General features: G+C 39.5%; 1 protein-coding gene and 2 pseudogenes across 1 annotated transcript; 1 reads left to right on the plus strand and 2 right to left on the minus strand.

The window, feature by feature from the left end:
• Positions 1-8,415: 8,415 nt before the first annotated feature.
• LOC148964965 (immunoglobulin lambda constant 7 pseudogene) lies at positions 8,416-10,048 on the minus strand (annotated as a pseudogene).
• A 394-nt stretch (positions 10,049-10,442) lies between these two features.
• Positions 10,443-13,697, plus strand: LOC120460139 (uncharacterized; annotated as a pseudogene).
• Positions 13,698-14,960: 1,263 nt separating this feature from the next.
• Positions 14,961-18,718, minus strand: tmed6 (transmembrane p24 trafficking protein 6). Its single transcript, XM_039656728.2, has 4 exons — positions 18,316-18,718; positions 18,110-18,236; positions 17,626-17,801; positions 14,961-17,419 (listed from the first exon to the last, which is right to left on the minus strand). The coding sequence occupies exons 1-4, from the start codon at positions 18,526-18,528 to the stop codon at positions 17,189-17,191; spliced, it is 747 nt and encodes a 248-aa protein (XP_039512662.2). The 5' UTR covers positions 18,529-18,718; the 3' UTR covers positions 14,961-17,188.
• Positions 18,719-24,891: the final 6,173 nt, after the last annotated feature.

Here is a 24,891-nt window from a genome sequence, read left to right on the forward strand (position 1 = left end):
TGTCAGAGATGAGACAAATGAGCAAAAGAGTTCTTTATATTGTTGTTTATTGTTTTTTTTTTAAATTATTATTTATTTATCTATTTATTTATTTGAAAAGAAATAATCTGGATTGAATGGAAAAAACTCGAAAAAATAAAAAACGCTTAGATTTCGGGAAAAAATACAATTCTTTTTTTGCCAATCCTGACCTCCCCCTGGGGCCCTAAGCAAAATTCTGCTAAGGGGCCCTCTACCTGATCTGTGATGCCGTGAGCCATGTAAACCATTTGCCATTGCCACTCAATACCGCCCAATACAATCCTCCCTCATTTAAACAAAACAGTCAAAGAATAAGTACAACAATATAGAACAGAATGAGGTTCAAACAAACAATATTTACTGAATAAAGCATTTTAATAGAATGTTAAGATAACAAGTGAATATTAACGTAAACATAAACAAGAAGAAAATAATAAAGTACAACCCTGAACTTTGGCTTTTGGGATTAGCTTTGGTTCACTCTACAGCCAGGGTATTTTCGGAATCAGTAGCCTATGATTTTTATTTATTTATTTATTTATTTTTATGCATGTTAAAGCAAATCTTAATTTATGGTTATTTACTGAGGGATTTGCATCCATATTGACCAGAATGTCCATCTAATCATCATTTTAAATTCAATATAGCCTATAAATCAATAGTCAATCAATGTCAAATTGCCAATACATTGGTTTATATCTTGCATAATTAGTGCAGTTGTTTAGAGTTTTTAACTACACTGAGACTAGATAATCAGTGTCTTTATAATGTGTACTTTGATTGGGAGTGCCATCATTCAAGTATTGTACAGTATTTCTCTGGTCTCCACATTTCTGCTTGAAAAATGCGAGTTTCATTTCGTGCACGCGCATATGAACGCAACACACGCGATGCGGTTATGTTTTCCGAGCTGCAGTAAGCAAACACTGTTGTTGCACTTTGTCGTTTATCAAAAACAAAACGTAATAAATAATGGTATTTTACTCTCACTTTTGTCAGGCAAAAAGTGATGCAAGAGATGCATTGCCTGCCCAGACAAACCATCAAACTTTGCTGACACTAGAGAGGACAGAACACAAGTTTACCTGACTGCTGTTCCCGCAATTCACTCTCATGTTTTTCTTCTTCCTCTTTTCGTGACGAGAAGGATAGTTTCGCTTCATTTTGTCATGGACTTCGTACACATTAATTAGCGCGCGACACGAGATGGAGGCGCAGCCTGAGTAATTTAAATTTGCGGTGCCTTACCATACGGTCGCGTGCAGTCTATAGTCTCGTGGAAACAGTTTGAATTTCAATTTTTTTTTTTTTTTTGGAAGTGAATGAGGCTTTGCGATTTTTATATTACTTTTTGTCTAGGCCTAGGTGAAATTCTACATCCATTGTACGATTTTTTTTTTTTCCTCAGAAGGGGAACCTGAGTCGAGAAGGGCATATGGGCAGTTGCCCGGGCAACCTGAGCAACCCCCCTGTGCACGTCCCTGTGCACAAGTGAATTTGAACCACGTTATGTGACATTCAGAATGACTGAATGTTGTGCACGCGCTCTTTCTGGAACAACGAGACAGGGCAACTAAACCCAAATTATTCACCACATTTTATTACAATATTGTTCTCTTTATAATGTTATGTAATATGACACTCCCAATAGTAATTATTAGTCGTGCATTGCCGTTTGAGCCAAAGATCACGCTTCAATTCTTCACAAAATTCATCCAATATGTGTCACGACACACAGGGGACGGAAGATCCAATCTGCAGATGTTTATTATAAAGGACAATCCAAAATCATAGTCTTCCAGTCAAAATCCAAATAATCAAACCAAACATGAAAACTAAACACAAACCAACTAGGAAACAGACCAAAGAAGTGGTGCCATCTAACAACGAATCCGTACACATACTAACACAGACAGGGAATAAATACACAGATCTAACAAGACTAACAATGAACAGCTGGGAACAATGATGACGGGAAACAGCTGAGTGCAATGAACTGATGAGTGACAGTGACAGACAGAATGCTGGGAAATGAAGTCAATAGTGAAGGACACCTTAAACACGAAGACCTCTAGTGACAAACAAGGGAACACAACCAGACACTGTGACAATATGAGATAAATCAGATATAGTAAGGCATAACGTTACACAAAATAAACTATTACAACTTACATTTGCATAAAACAAAAGGCTGCGAATACACACGCAAACGTAGTCATGATGAAGTCCCAAACATAACTCCGGCGCGCTCGCTTACATGTTTCGCGGTTGAGCAGCAGGCACACGCATAGACCTGGTTAATCGATGATAGATAAGTTTGATCGATTAATGTTTTATTGACAATTAACCGATAATCGATTAATCGTTGACATCCCTAATTGTTAGCTTACTTAAGTAGACATTTTGGGCATCTGTACTTTACTGGAGTAATTCTTTTTCAGCCGACTCCTTACATTTCCACTCAATTATCTGTTCTGTCTACTCCATACATTTTAAAAATAGTCTAGTTACTCCTATTTAATTTCGGCTTGTTTTCATTCCGGCTTGTCATCCTTAAATTATAAAAATAAATAAAAAATCAGAGCAAAAACATGCAATTATTAATTTGAGCAATAGATCTAAAATACATTCTACACAAAATATAAAAACTCATCTCCCATCTCATCACACTTTCACACTGACAACTTTCCCTAATTATTAAACCTCTACATGCATTCGGTTTGCTCTACCATTTATTAGTAGTGATTTACAGTTTGTTTACTATACTATATACCTGAGCATTCAGTATTGTGCAATGTGCCTGTCTTTTATGAAAAAAGACGCTGATCACGTTACATCTAAAGTGGCGTAGGTCGTAACGCACTAAACGCACAAATCAGCTTTAGATGCGCTCGGATCCGAGTTCAAATCCGCCTTTTGCCGAAGTCTCTTTTCCCTTTTCCCAACACATATGAGATGTAAAATGTATAACCTAACATAGGTCTCTAGCGTGTTATTTTGCCAACGAACTAAAATCGCATGGCTGTTTGCATTTATAAAACAGCACAAGACTTTAAGAATAGGCATCAGTGCTGGGTGATTTAAAGAAAAGTGTGCACTTTGCTCACGCGATCAGGATGGTCATCTGGTGTTTTCTCCTAAATACAAGCTCAAGGCTTTATTTCTTGGAAGTGAAGAAATAAGGACAAAAGTAGGCCTGCACGATAAATCGTTATAAAATCGCGATCTCGATTCACCCTGTTCACGATTTATTTTTTAAATGACTTCGATTTAAAAATAAAAAAAATCGGCCTTTATTTTGAAGCGTGTATAGCCTACTACAGTGTGTGTGAGTCCAGACAAAGAAACACTCAGAATGGGGATAAAAAAAGAAGGCTGTCTATGAAGTAAATGCGTCTTATTAGTGGAAAGTGTGGTGCGCGAGCACTAGAAACGCGCAGTGGCACAGACGCGCGAGCTGGTCGAGCGCATCACTTTAAACAGACATCAGTGGAAAGTTTGTAGTTCAGTCGGATGTCAATGGCAAAGAAAATTGAAACGAGTAATCTAGCTTATTATTAACGTCGTTAACTGACGAGAGAGAGCGCGCACTTCTGTTGAATGCTGCTGGTCGTTCACGTCACGTGTTATTTGGATGAAAACTAAATCGTATATGTAGGTAAAGTAAAACATGAGCTGTTACCTGATTGATGTATAACGAGTGTTTCTCTAACGTAGACTCGCTGTATTCTGGACATCACTGTATTCCGGACACTAGACCGTTTTACGCAAATTCTTTAAATAAACGCTTAATGGTCATTGCATCTATACCCAGATAGCAAACTGACATTGAATCAACGTGGAAACATGACATCGAAACAACGTTGATCTGACATTGTTTTGCTCATCGAATTAACGTTGAACCAACGTCAGACGCGTCATTCTTTCAAAACTAGCAGAAAATCAACTTGAAATCAACGTTGTTTCAACGCTATGAAAGCAAACCAATTTTCGATTTTCATTTAGCTTTGAAGAATGCCGCGTCTAACGTTGGTTCAACGTTAATTCGATGAGCAAATCAACGTTGTTTCGATTTCATGAGAGACGTCGTTTCCACGTTGATTCAATGTCAGTTTGCTGTCTGGGATATATATATATCCACGTCATCTGTGCCTCGTCCTCTTTCGCTTCCGACCAACCCAGCTTATAGTTGTTGAGATGTATGCGTTATATATTAGAAATGACTCTTTCTACCTGTCCGAAACACAGTGAGTAGAAATTTACACCGTCCAGAACGCCGTGAGTCTACGTACATTATTACTGGGCGTTTGCAGGTCAAGGAGTTCAATAAACGCAAACATGCAAGAATACTGAATTAAATTGTCTTTCACGTCTTGCGCTTGTATGGACAAATTTACACAAAATTATGTAAAAATAAAGTCGTTTAGAGTAAACAAAGTTTATTAGTTAACAAAGTCGGTTATATCTCAAGTGAATGTAAGTTAGCCATGTTCAAATGGGGTCCATGCGTTCGGACTTAAAGTCCCCGTGAAATCAAAATTGAACCTATTTACTTGGTTAGCGCATATTACTAGTCTTGTGGTGAACAATTAATCCGTGCAAGTGAATATATATTTAAAAAATGTTTTACCTTAGTAATCTTTAATCAAAATCTGAAAAGTTACTTCCGGTCTGGAACGGTTTCTTTTTCTGATGACGTAGGTTTCACAGTTTGGGTGGGGAAACGCGTAACCACTCCCCTCAAACCGTTAGTTTGCTATGAGCGAGAGATGGAGAGGAGGAGCGCTAGAGTAAAACCCTGCCCTCTGTTCAATATTCCGTTTCACTTGGAAATACGTCACAGCACTGGAGAAAAATCGTTTGCAACTTCCGGTTCACGGGGACTTTAAAGGGGCAGGAGTTTAATAAAACTGCTGCTGTGTTTTCATATTAATCAAAGGACAAATAAATTACTCACTGCTTTACACTAAATAGTCTGCCCTTTTAAACTTTACAAAAATATCCATCTATATTTAATTTATACAGTAATGAATTTGCAATTTTTTCACATTTGATTACTTTATTCAAATGTATACCGATCTACTATAAAAACACTGTTTATTTAATTTGCAGCTTTTCTTTGTTCTATTTTTGTATTTATTTGTCCTACTTGTAATTCCATTATTTATTCTTATTTTGTTTTAAAAAACATTTAAAAATCACAAATGCAGTGACAATTCAGGGATTGGTTATTGAAGTCCTTGAAATCCAAAAAAGTAGTGCTTGAAAAGTCCTTGAAAGTCCTGGAATTTCATTTTACAGAATCTGTACGAACCCTGATTACACTTATGAGAAAAAAAATCTTGAAAAAAACGTGATATCAATTCTAAGCTTAAAAATCGTGATTCATATTTTTCCCAGAATCGTGCAGGCCTAGACAAAAGTATTTTAATTTTCGTATTATAGTGTAATGTAGACTAAAATATACTTTTGAAATATTCATTTTCATTTATATAGTACATTTATAGGCTACATGGATTTTACGTCATAGGAATAATTATATAAATCATTATTATAATACTTGTTTAGGATCCTAAAACACCATTGATAATGTAATGCAGACTGAGACTCTCATAACTAAAAAGATGTTTGAGCCCTCTTTATTGTCCTGGCACAAATCAATGCGTTTTCTTTGTTCAACGGGAAGTTCATCGGTTGAAGCTCTTAATTTTGATCTCTCAAAGAGCACGAGATTGATGCATTTAACATTAAAATGTACAAAATTTTCTTGCGGGGCAGCATGCCCCCGAACCCCCCTAGAGGAACAGTAAATCAGTAAAACTATAAATACTATATTAAAGGGGGGGTTGACTGCTTTTTTTCTTTGCATGATTGTGTTTATGGGGTGCAATATAACATGTATTCGTGGTTTTTCGTTTTTAAAAAGTCTTATTTTTCATAAACTTCACCTTTACTGTCAGTGTCTATGAAACCACTCCCTCAGAAACACGCAGTGGGCTCAGATTGGTTAGCTTAGCCCGGTGTGTTGTGATTGGCTAATCTGTCGCTCACGTTGCCCGGAAAGTTAACGCCCATTACCTTTACGGGCGAAACGTGCACGTCATGAGCTCCGGTCCAGATGTAAATATGCGTCGAACTGCAGTATCGGTTTGAGGCAGAATCAGACCGAGAAAGCGGCGATGAAGAGAGTCAAGCAGAACCTCACCACACACACGGCTCTTAATAAACGTTTCTGAATGATAATTTGCTACATTTTTTTTTAAACTTTATACATGTTTGTTTTACACAATAGCATCTGACTGGCAACATTAGCAACTGACTGGCTACTAATGTTATACTCAAACAGCGTCGGCAAGTTTACGTTCTTGATCAAAGCGAAAATAACGGCATAAAACATATAACGTTATACATGAAAAATACATTTACAACATTAGTACTTATACAAAATTCACGTTTGTATGCATTTGCTGTAGACACAAAATAGCATAACTAATAGCCTAGTGGCAATAAAGACAGTGCTAAAAAAAATAAAACACAAGGCTACGTCTGGAATTATACATGCAAAAGTATGTCTTTAATAGCAAGCAATAATCATGTGAACTTGTTTAAAAATGACACGATTTACATGCAAACGGGACCGTTATCAGCAGTGTAACTGATCATGACCAAATAATCGAGTCTCTGATGTCATGTGACAAGTCAGATGAGCTTTCCCACTCTTGCAAACAGAGGAAGGTTATGATGTGTGGAGAGACGTCATGTATCACTGGACCATGAACACACACGGGTTAATTTGTAATAATTTTAAAGAATACAATGAAATTAATATAAACTTTCTGACAGTGTGTGGGACATCCGACTACTTTCCAAGAAGGGGCAAAACTGAATTACAAATATGGCCATAAATATGAATTGAGGCAGTAGCCAATGACAGCAGGAGTAAAAGCTGCAGGATTATGTACGAGTATACAAATATGTACAAGTATTGAACGAATTTGACAACTTGTTAAATCCATTATGATACCAAACATAAAACCTACCATAAGTTCAGTGTCAAGGACAGGACTGACTACAGTCAGTTTTACAATTTGGCTAAAACCGGTGAAGCTGTAACACCGGCTCAAGAAATAGCTAAGCGGAGCAAGCCGTTTAGTGACGGAGAATTTGTGCGAGACTGCATGTTGAAAGTGGCCGTACAAACATGTTGCTCACATATGATGGTAGTCCTGGTAGTGCTGAATAGAGTAACGACACAAATCAAGCGTAGCGTCAGTTCTGGCAGGTCATGTTAGTGAAGCTCTCATCAGTGACTCTCGGCTGATCCTCGTCTACTACAGGAATACGACTCTATCACTGTATACATATATAAGCTCCTTCAGTATTATCAGCAGCTGTGGCGTTTCTCAGGAGCGATTACCCTCCTCCCTCCCCAGCTCCTCCTGTCTCAGGCAGGGTTTGGCATTTGATTCCCCTAAAATACTTTCAAATCTTGAATGAATGATATCTGCATACATTGATGTTGAAACCCACCGCCAGTCCAAACTGTTGCTAACTGTCAATCATATTTGACGATAGTGGGCCTGACAGAAATGACATTCATATGATTATAAGTAACTGGAAAAAACACAAATGTCAGGGTATGTCAAAATATTTTAAGGACCCCAAAAACACGTTGGACGGGTTAAGTAAGTTCAGTGATGGTTCATTTTTGTTAATTTATCTATACAGCCGCTCTGGAGAATATGAGCGTAATATATTGATGAATATAAAGTGTTTTTGTTTATTGCTCAGGAATTGTCAGTTAAATGACCCATTTATATCTGTAGTGTTTTATCTCATTACAGCTGTAATTATAGCGCTAGATCTACAGCTAAACTTCTTTAAATGCCACATACGGCCCAGCTCCGGCTGACAGGATCTGTGTGCAAGCTTGAGGACCAAACCCCAAGAGCTTTATTTGTGAAACATTTGACATGTAAATGTGCAGCAGAAGTGAAAGTGTTCCAGTCCAGATGATGTGACCAATCAGAGAGTGAGACTGAAAGCCCATTTGCATTGTCAGGGTGGAGTGATTGTGATCTCTCAGAATAGAGCAGCTCTGTCTCCAGAGACCATGTTCAAACCCCAAGAGCTTTATTTGACATTTACTGCCACATCAACCTTCTGAAAAGCTCCTGCATCTTCATCTGTTAGTTGAATGATGTTGTCAGACACAAAGTGAACTTGTTGAGAAGCTTTATTGAATGTTGCAGCAAACACACACACACACACACACACACACACACACACTGTTTGAGTATTGAGTTGTAAAGCACTCCAGCTGCAGCACTAGACTCATGTGAATCCTGCCTGACACAGGACACTCAGATACGGCTCATCTTCAGGAGAGAAACATCAGCACTCAGAGCTCTTGTGGAACGAGACCTCATGAGGAGCTCCATCATGTGTTACTCTGCAGACGTACAGCTCTCCCTCTTCCCAGCGTGCTTTGCTGAGGGTCAGGACGCTACTGCGGCTGTAGCGGCCGTCCTGCTGGCTCTCTGCGCTGGTCAGAACCCCCTCGGTGACCTCTGACCCGTCCAGTGTCCAGCTCACCAGCGCCCCCTGTGGAGAGTAAGAGCTGAGCAGGCAGAGCAGTGCGGCTGAGTCTCCAGAGATCTGCAGAGAAGAGGGCGGCAGCAGAGACACTGAGGGCTTCACTGTGGGACCAGCTGCAGGAGACACACACACACACACACACACACACACACACACCGCATCAATCAAACTAAACATTGTAATACACAGACTGCTTTAATTCAGTTTAATTGGAAATCCCAAAAGTTAGTTTGTACTCAAGTGAGATATTCAACAAATAAAAAACTCAATGTAAAAGTTTGACTCAAGCTCACATAAAAAGAAATGTATATAACTTATAAGAACTAGAAAACAACGTCTGTGTTTGTATTATAAAGCACTGAATTATAAGCACAACATGAGCAAAAGAGATTCAGTATCATTGACTGAACTACAGAAAGGAGCAACATTTACATTCTGATGTCAAATCTCTTTTTACATGTATGATTTCTACAATAAAAGATGAACTAAATATGAACTCAGTGTAGAAATAAATGAAGGAAAAACAAACCTGTAATAAACTGAATAAACTCATAGTGAGACGCAGTATAGAGATATGCTTAGAATTGTATTGATTTAGTTGAAAGGAATAATGCTATTCTGATAATAATATCATTGTTTTAGATTAAATAATTATACAAAAATATCAGTAACACTTTAATTAAAGCCTAGGTATGTTTAATGCATTAATTATATATTGTTTTACACATTATAATGCATGTATGATCTCATCAATAATTGTAACCAAGGCTTTAACACATTATAATATTATCTATTCATTTTCACACTCATGACAAACAACCAATTTTAGATTTAACAAAGAATTTTAAGTATTATAATCCATTTTAAATGTGGTTGCAATTATTTAAGAAAATATATACTGCATTATAACATACATTATGAACACCTTTAAGGTGTATCGTACATTAAAGCTTGAAGTAAAGTTTTACCACAATATCTAATCATCAAAATAACCATTTATTATTAATAAATGTTGTTCTTGTTTCAACAGTAAAACACTTTCTGAAATCTAAATTGATTTATTTTTTAAATATGTAATTAAAAAGACTTACATCTGATCACCAGTTTAGTTCCTCCACCGAATGTGTACCACAGTGATCCAATCTAATGAAACACTCGTACAAAAACCTCTATTCCACTCGAGTGAACACACACTCCAGCAGAGAGAGAGAAACAACACTTCAACACACTGATATTAGAAGATCCTCAGCTCTTCTCAACACTCACTCATTCAGATTTGACTAAATGCTTTCTGATATAACACTGTTTAAAGAAATATATGTGATGAGCTGTGACCTCTGAGGTGACCTTTGACCTCTTTGATCATGGATGATGTTGTGTTTGAGTTTTTCATAATGATGCTTCTGTTCTTCATATGCAGATCAATCATCATGATTGACAGAAAAACCTGCAGCTTCACACTTCAATCTTCAGTGAGAATCTGTTCAAATAATGACTTTATTGAATATTAGAGTCAAAGTCAATAGAAAGTGTGACAATGAAGATCTCAAAGTTGTGTTTTGCATGTTTTCATATTCAAGGTGTGTTATAAAAGTATCTGGACTGGTTCTGAATCTCATGAAACGTGAACAAGCTCTAATATGTGTCCATCTTTAACAGCCTGTTTCTTCTCCATCTGATGATTTCAGACACACATGAGGCTTCATGATAGATGGAGTGACACCATGAACTCTGATTAGAGATTCACAATCAGTCCTGATACTTTCTGAACACACTCATGATTCATGATCTTACTTTAGTGATGGCGCTTCATCTAGTGGAAGTGTAGCAGTGATGATGGTCACATGACTGAATATGGACACAGAGATGGACGTTCATCTGCACATCCTCAGTGTCTCAGGAGTCACAATAAACACACTAAATAAAGTCATGATTGTGTAACTCTAGTGTATATGAGTGTGTTGTCAGCACAAGCTGTTGTAAATCCTGCCCACTTCTTTGCATTGTCAGCACATGCTTCAGTGCTCTGAGAGTGTTTATAGTGCTGTGAGTTTAACACTTCATGACTGAGAGCAGAACACACACACTCTTCATCATCACACAAGACTAAACTACAACTATGAACAACATCTGCATCTTCATCTGGACCATTGCACTGTTTGCTCAAGGTTTGTGTGATACAGTTTTTACAACAATTATTAGTTCTCTTAAAATGTGAAATATATATATATATATATAAATGCTGTATATCACATATTATTAACATTTTTGTGTGTGTTTTCTTCCAGAGTGTAGAGGACAGATCACTGTAACTCAGAGTCCATCAATATCAGCAGTTCAATCAGGAGAACAAGTCAGAATAAACTGTAAAACCAGCAGTAATGTGTATAGTAATGATCGGTTAGTAGTGATGGGAAGTCCGGTTCTTTTCCGCGAACCGGTTCTTTCGGACAGTTCGTTTTAATGAACCGGTTCAAAAACCCGGTTCACCAGTTCTTTTACGTCATCACGTAATGACGTCAATTCTATCATCCCGGCGGATAAAAACACTTTAAATAAAAGGCATTTGTAATCATAACTTCAGTCAAATAATAGTACGCATCCTCATAATCATCTTGGATAAGTTTCTTACATTTACATTTTGAAAACGAACCCTGCTGCAGCCTAGGGGATGTGCTAACGTGGATGTTTTACATGTTTTAAATATATAAAATGCATAAATGGTCTTCATCATTTTATTTGTTATTAAATAAACTTACATTTCGCCGATTCGCCCTCTCATTTAAGTCCTGGGTTCACCCGTACTACTGCGTGCTCATGTATCAGCACAGGATCAGCCGGCCGAAAGAAAGTTCTGTTCAGAGACGGCGCTATCACGCATGCGCAGTATCTCCAGCTCATCGGTTCTCTGTATCGAACGTGTCCGAAAGAAACAGTTCTCGGTTCTGCACTAGTGATTCAAGAACTGCAACAACCAGTTCTCGACTCGAGAACCATAGCATAGGCCTGTGTGTGCTGAGCTGAAACCTTAATATAGTCGACAAAACTAAAAAAAAAATCGATGCATGTCTCTAATATAGCCTTCTGTAGCCTATACAGTATACATCATGTTAAACATTTAATTCGTTATGTTAACACATTATAAACATTTACTAAGCAGTGCACCATTAAAACCTTGGCAAGAGTTTACATCAAAGATTTATATTGTTACTTAGAAATTAAATGAGCTGTTCCTGAAAATATTATTTTAGTATAATAATAAATGTTTAGTAGTTTGACAGTTTTAGAATCCAACCATTGTTTCCAATCGTTAAAATAATACAGTGATACAGTAATTATGTGATAAACATGTTTCCAAAATGTTTTATTTTGTTACACTTACTGATGTTCAACTAAAGACATGGAAACATACATTCCGTCCCTCAGAAAAAAATGGTTATGGTTATCCGACCGCTGTACCTGTACGTTCGGTAGTACACGCATGCGCAATATCAGCTGCTCGTGCTCATCACTTCTCTCAGCACCAACATGTCTCCGTTCAGTGAACTTTTTGAGTTACTGGAATAAAATGTACTTCTGGATATTGGTTTATTTCGATTCGGAGGGACTGTCAGGCATGTCTGAAAGTGAGTAACTTTAGTAACTTGTGGTTTAGCGCTGACGCAAGACGCGAACTGTTTCGAACGATTCAGTCCGATTTAGTGTACTGGTTCGACCGGTTCACTAAAAAGAACCGGTTCAAAAGAACGATTCGTTCACGAACCGGCCATCACTATCGGTTAGCCTGGTACTCACAGAAACCTGGAGAAGCTCATAAACTCCTGATATCTTATGCAACAACCCGTAATACTGGAACTCCATCTAGATTCAGTGGCAGTGGATCTGGCAGTGATTTTACTCTGAGCATTAGTGGAGTCCAGACTGAAGATACAGGAGATTATTACTGTCAGAGTTATCACTGGATCAACAGTCAGAATGTGTTCACACAGTGATAAAGAGTCGTACAAAAACCTCTGTCAGTCAGACGTCGCAGTGACTGCACTGATACAGCTGAGAGAAACTGCAGCTGCTGATGGAGGATCACACACTACACAATTGTAAGAAAAAAAATGATGTGTAAATGAAGTTGCTTGTGTTGTAACTGCTGTGTTCTGCATGTTAATAAAGTTGAGACACGTCGCTGTCTGAGGAGGTTCTCGGTGTCTCACACCCATTCCCATTCATTAGGTGATCAACCCAAAAGGTGAAGAAACAATATAACACGTCCTTCATCTCTATGATAAGACATTTTGGGGATGAGCTCATTCTAAAATATATTTGGGAGGGGAATCCGGGTCGAGGCAGACTACAATTTCGTACAGTCCCCTCTCTGATACTCCTGGCCCAAAAGAAGCATCACATCCACTCACAGATTACTCCTCCCTTCTCTATCGGGCAGAAGCCCAGTGGAGGTGAAGCCCTGGCTTAGGTTGTCCCTCTATGGCCATCGGAGGATCTTACCCGTCTTTGGGTCGACACCTCATGCAAACTCGGTACAGCTCCATCCGATTGGGTAGAATTATCAAAGAGACTCTTCGAAAATTTGGAAATATGAGATACAAACATGATCTTGTATGTGTGTGAGACCACATTTAAGAACCAGCACAGCCAGTAGGAGTGTCCTAAACCAATCATTAAGTTATCTGAAATTCAATGTTTAAACATAGAACACATAATATAATGCATTGGAAAATAATAAAGTCTGTTCCTCTTCTGGTCCATCCACCCCATGGCAGGTCTCAGGGTTTCTAGGTGTTTTAGGCCTGGAGTTCATGATCTCGCAGGTAAATCTCTGTATTCTGTTCTTGTCTTGAGAGAATCCCCTGGCTCCACTGGCTCTACTTCCTTCTCGTCCTTCAAACGACCAAATCCTCTTTCTCCAGGAGGTTACATGTTTCAGACAAACATCTTGATGCTTGACAAATTTCCACAAAGTCATTGACGTTACCAGTGTTGTAGTCGAGACCACCTCACTCGAGTCCGAGTCGACACCGAGACCAGAGAGAGTCGAGTCCGAGTCGAGTCCGAGACTAGAGACGGTCGAGTCCGAGTCGAGTCCGAGACCAGTGAGGGTTGATTACCTAATTTACTTTTATTTACTTAGAGAAATCCTTTTTTTTGTTTTTTACTGAATTTACTTAGAGGTTAAAAAATATGATCAGTTTAGGGTAAAAAGGCCACATAGTAGGTGGTGTTAAAAGTAATTTTATTAAAATTTTTTATGTGCAGTTGCGCACTAGAAAATCACCAATCACTGGGCGTGTCAATCAATTTAAAGAAATATTTTATTAACACATATTAATAATCATGAAAAATATTTTGAATTGAACTCGAGTGGACTCGGGAATAATTCCGAGTCCTAAAAAAAAAATGTTCGAGTACGAGTCAATTCCGAGTCCAAATGGACACGAGTCCATGACACGACCAAGACCATTAAAATAGTCCGAGTCTCGAGAACTACAACACTGGACGTTACTGACCAAATTAGTGACAGTACACCAGCGTCAGGAGTGTTCACTTCTGAGCCTACCACAGCATATTGCTCATCTCCTCAGGAAACCGTCATCACCCGTTGTTCTGACAGAAAATGAAAACCAGACAGGCCACGATATCCAGTACGGGAGTCGCGCCTTCAATTATACTCAGTCAGGGGTTCCCCTTATTGCTCGGGGCAGAATTATCTCCCAAGGTTAGCTAGGGTTTGAAGTAGACTACCCTCAACCCTCATTAGTTCTGTTCATTTACATAAGGAATTCAACTCGAAGGCTGAATGTTCTCATTCTTTTATAGAAATGTTTATAAGAGAAATTTCATTTCATTATTCACGACTATAGGTGGTTCAGTTTAATTTGTAATCTTTGTGTTATACCTCAAAGGAGAAGAGGAGAGGAAATGTTGTGTATTTTGTTAAAGAAGATGTATAATTCAGACTAAACTCACCCTAAATATGAGCAAAGCTCATCTCTCCATTTAGTCCAACTCAAGTCATTTCAGAGAATAAAGTGTCAGACAGTGAAACTCATATTTGCATCATCAGGTGATTGTGTTCCTCTGAGAATAGAGGCGCTCCATCAGCAGATGTTCACAGGAGCTTCATGTTACTGGAATACACCACTTCTCCAGTTTCTGGAGATATACTGGGGTTACAAACCATCAAATAAAGTCTCATGTTTCTGTAGAAGACAGAATTACTGTTGAATTACTATAGAATTACTGAAATTCATCTCCTTTTCATACAACATTACAAATAATGCCATTTTGCCATTTAAGTCATGAAAATTTCCATCACGTCTCAAATGTTTTGTTGAGTTTAATTGCATTATGTCATGGAAATGACATTTTTAATATTTTTGGAATGAAATACCTACTCCTTGGTCTTGCCTGTTAATATTTCATGCATCCTAAACACTTTTCCACACAGCTTAATCATAAATGATACACACTGTACATGTTCTGATATTTACTTTGACTTTTCTTTATTTTCTTCACTCATCGCATGTCTCACGTTTCATCTTCACTGACACTGTTGTCTTCTTGTGATTGTTCGGTGTGTTGGAAATATTATATACTTTAATATACTTAAGTCTTTTAAAGGGTAAAATAATTCAATCTACATAAACTCTGCTGGTTTGGAGATTAACAGTCGCAGGTTTAGTGATTGTTAACTGTGGGGTTTGTCGCCCTCTGCTGGTTTGGAGATTAACAGTCACATGTTTAGTAAAGTCAAGTCAAATATATTTATATAGCGCTTTTCACAATACAGATTGTATCAAAGCTGCTTCACAGTATCGATCAAGACAACATAACAGTGTTTGTTTATTCATGAAAAGACAATCTTTTTGGTAGAGCTGATCAATGGTATGATGGGTCATTTAATTTGAATATCCCCAACTGAGCAAGCCAAAGGCAACAGTGGCAAGGAACCGGAAAAACTCCATCAAGTGACCCATGGTGTCCTAAAACTCCATCAGATGACCCAATGGAGAAAAAAAAAACCTTAGGAGAACTCAGGATCTGTCGGGGGCCAGTTCTCCTCTGGCGTTTATGAACTAGAGGTAACAAATTTACAGTAACTGTGAGATTAAAAATGTATATGAATGCCAGGCTAAATAAATGCGTCTTTAGTCTAGTTTTAAACTGGGAGAGCGAGTCTGAGCAACCAACAATATCAGGAAGGCTATTCCAGAGCTTCGGAGCTAAACGTGAAAATGCACTCCCTCCTTTGGTGGATCTGGATATCCTAGGAATGACCAGAAGCCTCGAATTTAGTGATCTTAAAGAGCGCGATGGATTGTGGGGCGAAGGAAGATCTGTTAAATACACTGGAGCTAAACCATTTAGAGCTTTATAAGTCAAAAGCAATACCTTGTAATTAATACGGAACTTAATAGGTAACCAGTGAAGTGATGATCGAATCGGTGTTATATGATCATATTTTCTTGACCTAGTACGAACTCTAGCAGCTGCATTTTGTACTAACTGTAGCTTGTTTATTGAGGATGCAGGACAACCGGCTAATAAAGCATTACAGTAATCTAGTCTCGAGGTCATGAATGCGTGAACTAACTTTTCTGCATCAGAGACAGATAGCATGTTACGTAGCTTAGCAATGTTTCTGTTTTTGTAACATGAAATATGCTTTTCAAAAGACAGGTTGCAGCCTAATATAACACCCAGGTCTTTTACTGTAGCGGATAAAGTAGCAGGGCATCCTAATATGTTAAAGTCGTGCTGCGAAAGGTTTTGTGGACGTTTTTTAGAACCGATAAGTATTACCTCTGTCTTGTCTGGATTTAATAAAAGAAAATTATGCGTCATCCAATCTTTCACACAATCTGTCAATTTGGATAATTTAGCGTGTTCATCTGGTCGTGATGAAATATATATTTGAGTGTCATCAGCATAACAATGGAAACTAATTCCATGTTTCCTTATAATATTACCAAGTGGCAGCATATATATTGAGAATAGCAGAGGGCCTAACACAGATCCCTGTGGCACTCCATAGTTTGCCGAAGTTATGATCGATTTTTTTTTTTACACAGGAATGAGAGTATAGTTCCTAGTCATATCAGCCTAGAAAATCGCAACTTTACATTTTCCGTCTGTCTAAGTGCACGATGTAACTATAGAAGAGTCAAGTTTTAAATAGGAAAAATATCGAAACACTTTGGTAATTTTTTTGAGAGAAATGCTGCTGGTCTTGTGCACTTCAGTGATGTATGCTAAGCTATGCTAAAAGTGGTACCGCCACAACCGGAGATCGGCTGAATGGATTCAAAAAAGGTAAATCTGGGGGAGTTGTAAAATGAGCGTATTTAAAAAAAAAAGTGGAGTATCCCTTTAAGCAGACGAAATGGTAGCGGTCAGATAAGTATGACCTGAACTAGCAGTTTAGTGTTTGTTAACTGTGGGGTTTGTCGCCCTCTTCTGGTTTGGAGATGAACAGTCGCAGGTTTAGTGTTTGTTAACAGTGGGATTTGTCGCCCTCTGCTGGTTGGGAGATAAAGAGTCACAGGTTTAGTGTTTGTTAACAGCGGGGTTTGTCGCCCTCTGCTGGTTTGCTGTTAAACAGCCTCTTGAGGAAGCGGAGCTGCAGGAATCCAGCGGTGATGATGACGAGACTCTGGACAGCAGACCAGCTGTTCACATAAGTGGAGTTGGACTGAAGCAGGTAGAAATCAGCTCCTCGTCTCATTCGCTCATAGTTGTAGTGACGCCACATGTGGAAGACAAACCTCTGCAGTCTGACGCTGCTCTCCTGTATGCAGCGCAAAACGTTATTCAGTTGGATGGTGGAAGACAATATATATGTGAAATACTAGACATATATTTTTTTGTGTCAAAAAATAACCAAATCTATTTAATATTTCACATTGTTTTTAAAATAGAGATGAAAAACAAGAAATTCAAAAACATACTGAATAAGCAAATCCACTGTTGCCACTAAATGCAGTTGTTGATTACCTCAATGAAGGACAATGTATTGTTTATTTGTTTCATATCCTCCTCTTTCTTTTTCTTCTCTTCTTCCTTTTTTTTCTCAGTGGTCTCTTGTCCCTCGTAATACACACCAAAGTTCAGGAAAACCTGCATGCTTCCAAAGCGATTGTGGAAATTGCTGAAGCACATCTGATAAAAACCTGCACGGTAACACATGATTATTGCTTGATTGATCGATTTATTCAATTTTTATATTTTTTATGTTTGAAAGTGTGACTTTTAGTATGGTACTTTGATGTTAAATAATTGAGTATAATATTTTATGGGGGAAAAAATAATATACACATTTGGAACAACATAATTTTTAAATTTCTCCTTGAATTATTTTGTGTCTGGCATTCTCTGCATGGTCCACATTAAATCCACTTTGGTTTGTAAAAACAGATGATTTCTCTGTTCATAGCACAGACAGCAGATTAACTAAAACCAGTATGAAGGTGAGACTCACCAGTCTCCTCAACACTTAAGCCAATCTGACCACTTGCATCGTCAACTTTGCCGACTATTAAGCCGCTCGGCGCATTAACAATCACAGACAGATGTGAATCAAGGGCCACGCCAGTCACCAGCTGGACCTGAACACACACATGCTGAGCTGTAACACTCAAAGGATTCAAGAGCATACTAATATTTAAATGCAGATTAATGTCTTACCATGAAGTTTAAGTAGAAGCGTTCTCCATGGTGAGCAAAGTGCCAGAAGCACTGGAGGCCTCTGGCGTGGAGTATGATGGCAAAGTCATACTGATCCGCTCCCCAGGAAAGCTCTTGGTCTGAAAGATCTGGATGAGGCTCTTTCAACGCTCCACTGTTACTCAGCCCAAACAATAGCAGAAGACAAACAAGATAAACGCCATTCTGTAACATTTCAGATTTGAAATATGACTGGCAATAAGCTCAATGACACCGGAGATCTATTCAGTTTCAGTGCACTGAAGTTTCTGATGATGATTAACTTTGAGTCTGACATGTGGCACATGTCCCTTCACAGGTGGGAAAATCCCAGCTAGGCCACAGGTGCTCTGGAAACATCTCCGGAGGGCCTTCAAGAGCCTGGAAACAGATGTTTTTACTAAACAATTTTGATTCCCAATACCAACTTTACTTCAACTTATTTGTTTTGCTCTTTCACTGTGCTGTAACTACGTAAAATATCAACCATTTACAAACAATAATTATTTCAATACAATAATAATACATTATTGTATATAAATATATAGTCATTGTTACACTGTCATGATCTGGTATCTTTTTCTTTTCTCTGGCTCCCTCTTTTGGTTACACACTCGCCGCTCTTTACACACACACACACTCTTTCCACGTGCTCTTCCATCAGTCTCAGCTTCCTTCATTACGCTGTCGTAGAGGAGGATTTATGATGTGTTTTCACTTGTCCAGTCTCCTGGCAGTTTTGTTCAACATTTTGCATTTTCTGAGGAATTCTGTTCATTACTGATTTGCCTGTGGACAGCTTCCTCATTTCATTAAACACTGTTAATTGCTGCAAGTCGCTTTTGGGTCCTTTCTCTCCGACACCCTGACATGCACAATCTATTTGACAATATAGCTGCTTTATATTTAATATACAGTTATGAATTGTTTTTTTGAATGATAAAACATGTCAGTAATGATGACCACATTGTATGATTCTGACGCAACATGAATGATATCCAAAATGCTTGACACAGATATAATATATAAAGTATTTTTTATACACAGAAGAAAAGCAGATGAAATCATAGCATACTTCAGTCCACACACATTAAATAAAAACAGAAAAGCAACAGAACTTTGACATTTTGGTAACACACAATAGTAAATTACATGCAACTAACCCTCAACCACATCCTAATGCTACCTTAACCCTCTAGTAATTAGATGTAGTTAACTAATATCACTCAGTACTTCAATAATCTTACACTGTAACAATGACACCTTATAATAAATTATAACCGAATTCTTTTATTTGTTTTGAAATTTTTTTCCCTTAAATAGGTTTGGGAGTTTTATGTATTTCCTAGATCGGTGAACAGTCACAGTGTCTATATGATGATCTCTAGGTGAAAGAGTCTCTATGCGATGGGATTTATCTGACCTCAGTGACGCGAGACAGCTGGTTTAGCCTGTCTGTCTGCTTCCCGAGGATCCACCCTGAGACTATGTATGGCGTTATATGTGTGCCTCAATTCTGAGCGGGTAATTGTACGTTTTGAACACAGAGAGCTATATTTTGCAAGCACAGTGCATTATATTTTGAACAGAAATTAATTGGTTTGAGCAAAGAAAAAACGATTCCGTGCTCAATAAATGTATTTGCTATTATCCACATTAATGAGCAATAATAACCCCTTCTCTGCGCTCCTGTCAAGTCCCCCTCTGTCTCTCTCAACCTCTTAATTTTGTGCGCGCTCAACTCTTGACACACACCATAGACATATACAGACGTCACCTTGGCTAAGGCAGTTCATTGGAAAGAAAGCGTCAATAGAGCCGCCATCTTGAAACAGGGGAGCCCCTCCACTTTAATACATCAGCGTCAATGTACACACAGGTCTAACGGAAATAAAATCACCATAAATCATCATGAATGCGATTTTTTTTTCGTTTTTTTTGTTTGTTCCAACGGTCAGACATGTATTTATCATTGATTCCGGAAAAAAAAACAAAAAAAAACATTCTTCCTAGTTCAGATTTCATCCGTGAACATCATACGCTGCACAAAAGTCCGCCTACCACCAATGAATTCGCAGTAAAGGCAGAGATAGCAGCGTTACCTGCTTCCTATGACAAAACCCCTGTTCCAAGATGGCGGCGGTTTTGACGCATGCTCACAACCCCAAGGTGACGTCTAGTGTATATGACATATGTCTATGGACACACAGCTCACTCAACTTGCAACAGCGTTACAAGTGTGCCACAGAATCAACCAATTGGAAAATTAAAGGTCAATTCCCAGACAGCAAACTGACATTGAATCAACGTGGAAACGACGTTTCTCATGACATTGAAACAACGTTGATTTGCTCATCGAATTAACGTTGAACCAACGTCAGACGCGGCATTCTTCAAAGCTAAATGAAATCAAAAATTGGTTTGCTTTCATAACGTTGAAACAACGCGTTGATTTCAAGTTGATTTTGCGTTAGTTTTGAAAGAATGATGCGTCTGACGTTGGTTCAACGTTAATTCGATGAGCAAAACAATGTCAGATCAACGTTGTTTCAATGTCATATTTCCACGTTGATTCAATGTCAGTTTGCTATCTGGGTTGTGATTGGCTGTTGGTCTCCAGTCAAATCGCTAGTAGAACCAAAGCCCGTCTGTCTAACTATCTACTACACAGCATCCACTTTATTTGGGTGAACTGGACTTAAAAAAATAAATGTGTGAAAAAATACAATTATACATAAATAAGGAAATAAAAGTATAAATGCTAATTTATTTGTACTTTTTAAAATTTCTTTGTATATTTATTTTTGTACTTTTTTTGTTTTTGTTTTTACATTTCTTTGTATATTTATTTATGGATTTATTTATTTTTAATCAAGTCAGCATTGGCATTCCATAAAAAACTCCATCATTGTCTACTACTGACAAAGCAAAATAATGTAAATCTCAGTTATAGAAAGTTTATTTATTTATTTTATTTTATTTTTTAGCGTACGTTCATAAAGTCATGGATAAACACTAGGCAGAGAAAATTATCTTTTGTAATTCTGTAACAGTAATATTCCTCCACACTGTCACTTTAAATGACGCAAACTTCTTTGACTAGTTAGAGACGACTTTAGGGCCGGTTAGCCCCGCCCTTAGTGTCAAGGACAACGTGAATGTTCTGAATGTTTAACTCGTCTAACTCTTTTACAGTTTGGCTATGAGTCAAACTGTTTGTTCTATTTCTGTCTGTTATCAGGCAATGTTTTCACAGGAGCTGAGGCAAGAGCCCCGAGGAGCATTATGGGAAACGCTGAGATAAGCGGAAGTGTACAGTGAAAGTCTCCTGACGGGTGTTTATAATCCGCGATGGATCTCAAGGAGAAAACGATCGCGTCGTTGAAGAAACACGCCGGCGGCGACGCGTTTCCCCGGTTATCGGCAACCCTTCCTAAAGCGTCGGTGCTGATCCCGCTGTTGCTGAGACACGGAGAGGTGCACGCGCTCATGACCGAGACCGAGACCAAAGACAGTCGAGTCCGAGTCGAGACCGAGACCAAAGACAGTCGAGTCCGAGTCGAGACCGAGACCAAAGACAGTCGAGTCCGAGTCGAGACCGAGACCAAAGACAGTCGAGTCTGAGTCGAGAACGAGACCAAAGACAGTTGAGTCCGAGTCGAGACCGAGACCAAAGACAGTCGAGTCCGAGTCGAGACCGAGACCAAAGACAGTCGAGTCTGAGTCGAGAACGAGACCAAAGACAGTCGAGTCCGAGTCGAGACCGAGACCAAAGACAGTCGAGTCCGAGTCGAGACCGAGACCAAAGACAGTCAAGTCCAAGTCGAGACCGAGACCAAAGACAGTCGAGTCCGAGTCGAAACCGAGACCAAAAAGTCGAGTCCGAGTCGAAACCGAGACCAAAGACAGTCGAGTCCGAGTCGAGACCGAGACCAAAGACAGTCGAGTCTGAGTCGAGAACGAGACCAAAGACAGTCGAGTCCGAGTCGAGACCGAGACCAAAGACAGTCGAGTCCGAGTCGAGACCGAGACCAAAGACAGTCGAGTCCGAGTCGAGACCGAGACCAAAGACAGTCGAGTCCGAGTCGAGACCGAGACCAGAGACAGTCGAGTCCGAGTCGAGACCGAGACCAAAGACAGTCGAGTCTGAGTCGAGAACGAGACCAAAGACAGTCGAGTCTGAGTCGAGAACGAGACCAAAGACAGTCGAGTCCGAGTCGAGACCGAGACCAAAGACAGTCGAGTCCGAGTCGAGACCGAGACCAAAGACAATCGAGTCCGAGTCGAGAACGAGACCAAAGACAGTTGAGTCCGAGTCGAGACCGAGACCAAAGACAGTCGAGTCCGAGTCGAGACCGAGACCAAAGACAGTCGAGTCTGAGTCGAGAACGAGACCAAAGACAGTCGAGTCTGAGTCGAGAACGAGACCAAAGACAGTCGAGTCCGAGTCGAGACCGAGACCAAAGACAGTCGAGTCCGAGTCGAGACCAAAGACAGTCGAGTCCGAGTCGAGACCGAGACCAAAGAGTCGAGTCCGAGTCGAGACCGAGACCAAAGACAGTCGAGTCCGAGTCGAGACCGAGACCAAAGACAGTCGAGTCCGAGTCGAAACCGAGACCAAAGACAGTCGAGTCTGAGTCGAGACCGAGACCAAAGACAGTCGAGTCCGAGTCGAGACCGAGACCAAAGACAGTCGAGTCCGAGTCGAGACCGAGACCAAAGACAGTCGAGTCCGAGTCGAGACCGAGACCAAAGAGTCGAGTCCGAGTCGAGACCGAGACCAAAGACAGTCAAGTCCAAGTCGAGACCGAGACCAAAGACAGTCGAGTCCGAGTCGAGACCGAGACCAAAGACAGTCGAGTCCGAGACCGAGACCAAAGACAGTTGAGTCCGAGTCGAGACCGAGACCAAAGACAGTCGAGTCTGAGTCGAGAACGAGACCAAAGACAGTCGAGTCCGAGTCGAGACCGAGACCAAAGACAGTCAAGTCCAAGTCGAGACCGAGACCAAAGACAGTCGAGTCCGAGTTGAGACCGAGACCAGAGAGGTTGGATAACCTAAGGTTCGGTCTCAAACCAGACTTAAAGATATCTTCAAGAACATGTAAAATATTTGGTGGTAACAATAAAATTGGCACCATACTCAAACAGGAAACCAATTATACCATGGAATCATGTACACTGTAATGGTAAAAGGCCATATACTGTAGTGGTGTAAAGGTAATTTTATTATATGACTTACAATTTTTACAATCAGTGAGTGCTCTTTCACAGAACATTACTGTACACGAATTCTGTGTGGCTATTATATGCAAACTGAATTAGGGATGATAAGGCAGACATTTTCAATACATAGTTGAGCTAGGGGCTCCACATCACATCTGACCTGGGTCCTGCTGCATTTGCGTGCCGCGAACATTATAGTCTCAAGTCATGCACAGTTGCGCACAAGAAAGTCAGCAATCATTGGACGTTTCAATCAAACAACAATTTAAAGAAATATTAACATACAGTAATAATCATGATGACATATTTTGAATGGGATTCGAGTGGACTCGGGAATAAGTCCGACTCCCAATATGTTCGAGTACGAGTCAATTCCGAGTCAAAATGCACACGAGTCCATGACAAGACCGAGTCCATTAAAATATGGACTCGAGACCGAGCCCGAGACCCAGTCCGAGTCTCGAGTGCACAACACTGCTTACCATACTGTAGTATTAACAGTAAATTACATGCAACTAACCCTCAACCACATCCTAATGCTACCCTAACCCTATAGTAAGTACATGTAGTTAACTAATATCACTCAGTACTTCAATGATCTTTACACTGTAACAAAGACACCTTATAATAAATTATAACCAATTTTGTTTTTAATTTGTTTTGTAAATTTTTTCCCTTAAATAGGTTTGGGAGTTTTATGTATTTCCTAGATCGGGAACAGTCACAGTGTCTATATGATGATCTCTAGGTGAAAGAGTCTCTATGCGATGGGATTTATCTAGTCTCGCGTAGCCAGACCTTCAGACTGACGGCTGAAGGTCTGGAATTCATAGCAGCTTTCTTTGGTCAAGGCCCGCCCATAAGCCCGTTAGACCGACATGTCAAACAACCAATTACAGTTCGTTTCGTTCAGCGTCATGTTTCGGGGCGTGGAAATGTCCCCACAACAACAGACCGGTGTGCAACAAGTCAGTCAGCAGTCACCGGAGGCGCTAACAACGCTCCGTGTTATTAAATTCACCCACGAACTCGCTCATGTCCATCTTATGTCCGCTTTGTCACACGAATGTAAGTTACGTCCCCGCCCCAGTGCGCTCACGCCTACTAAATAAATAAACGCCTCACCTCCGGCGCCGCGCACTCGCTACATTCCCTTTAGCCTTTAGCACATCTAGTGGATGCATAACGCAAACCCAGTCAAACGTTTGACTCTGCAGTATCTTATGTGCCTTATAATCCAGTGTGCGCGACCTATATATGAATACTGAATCGGCCAGCTGCGATGTCAGCGTCTGTTTCATGTTTGTCCACAAACGCAGCTGATATACCCTTC

This window comes from Pimephales promelas, chromosome 25, assembly GCF_988280905.1.
Source record: "Pimephales promelas chromosome 25, fPimPro1.hap1.1, whole genome shotgun sequence".
Lineage (NCBI taxonomy): Eukaryota > Metazoa > Chordata > Actinopteri > Cypriniformes > Leuciscidae > Pimephales > Pimephales promelas.

Bases quoted from the DNA above. Each gene is read 5' to 3' on its own strand.
- tmed6 (XM_039656728.2), bottom strand. From the start codon at position 18,528: ATGTTACAGAATGGCGTTTATCTTGTTTGTCTTCTGCTATTGTTTGGG. The intron at 17,802-18,109 runs GTGAGTCTCACC...GTTACCGTGCAG, and splicing joins CTTAAGTGTTGAGGAGACTG to GTTTTTATCAGATGTGCTTC. The intron at 17,420-17,625 runs GTAATCAACAAC...CGCTGCATACAG, and splicing joins ATACATTGTCCTTCATTGAG to GAGAGCAGCGTCAGACTGCA.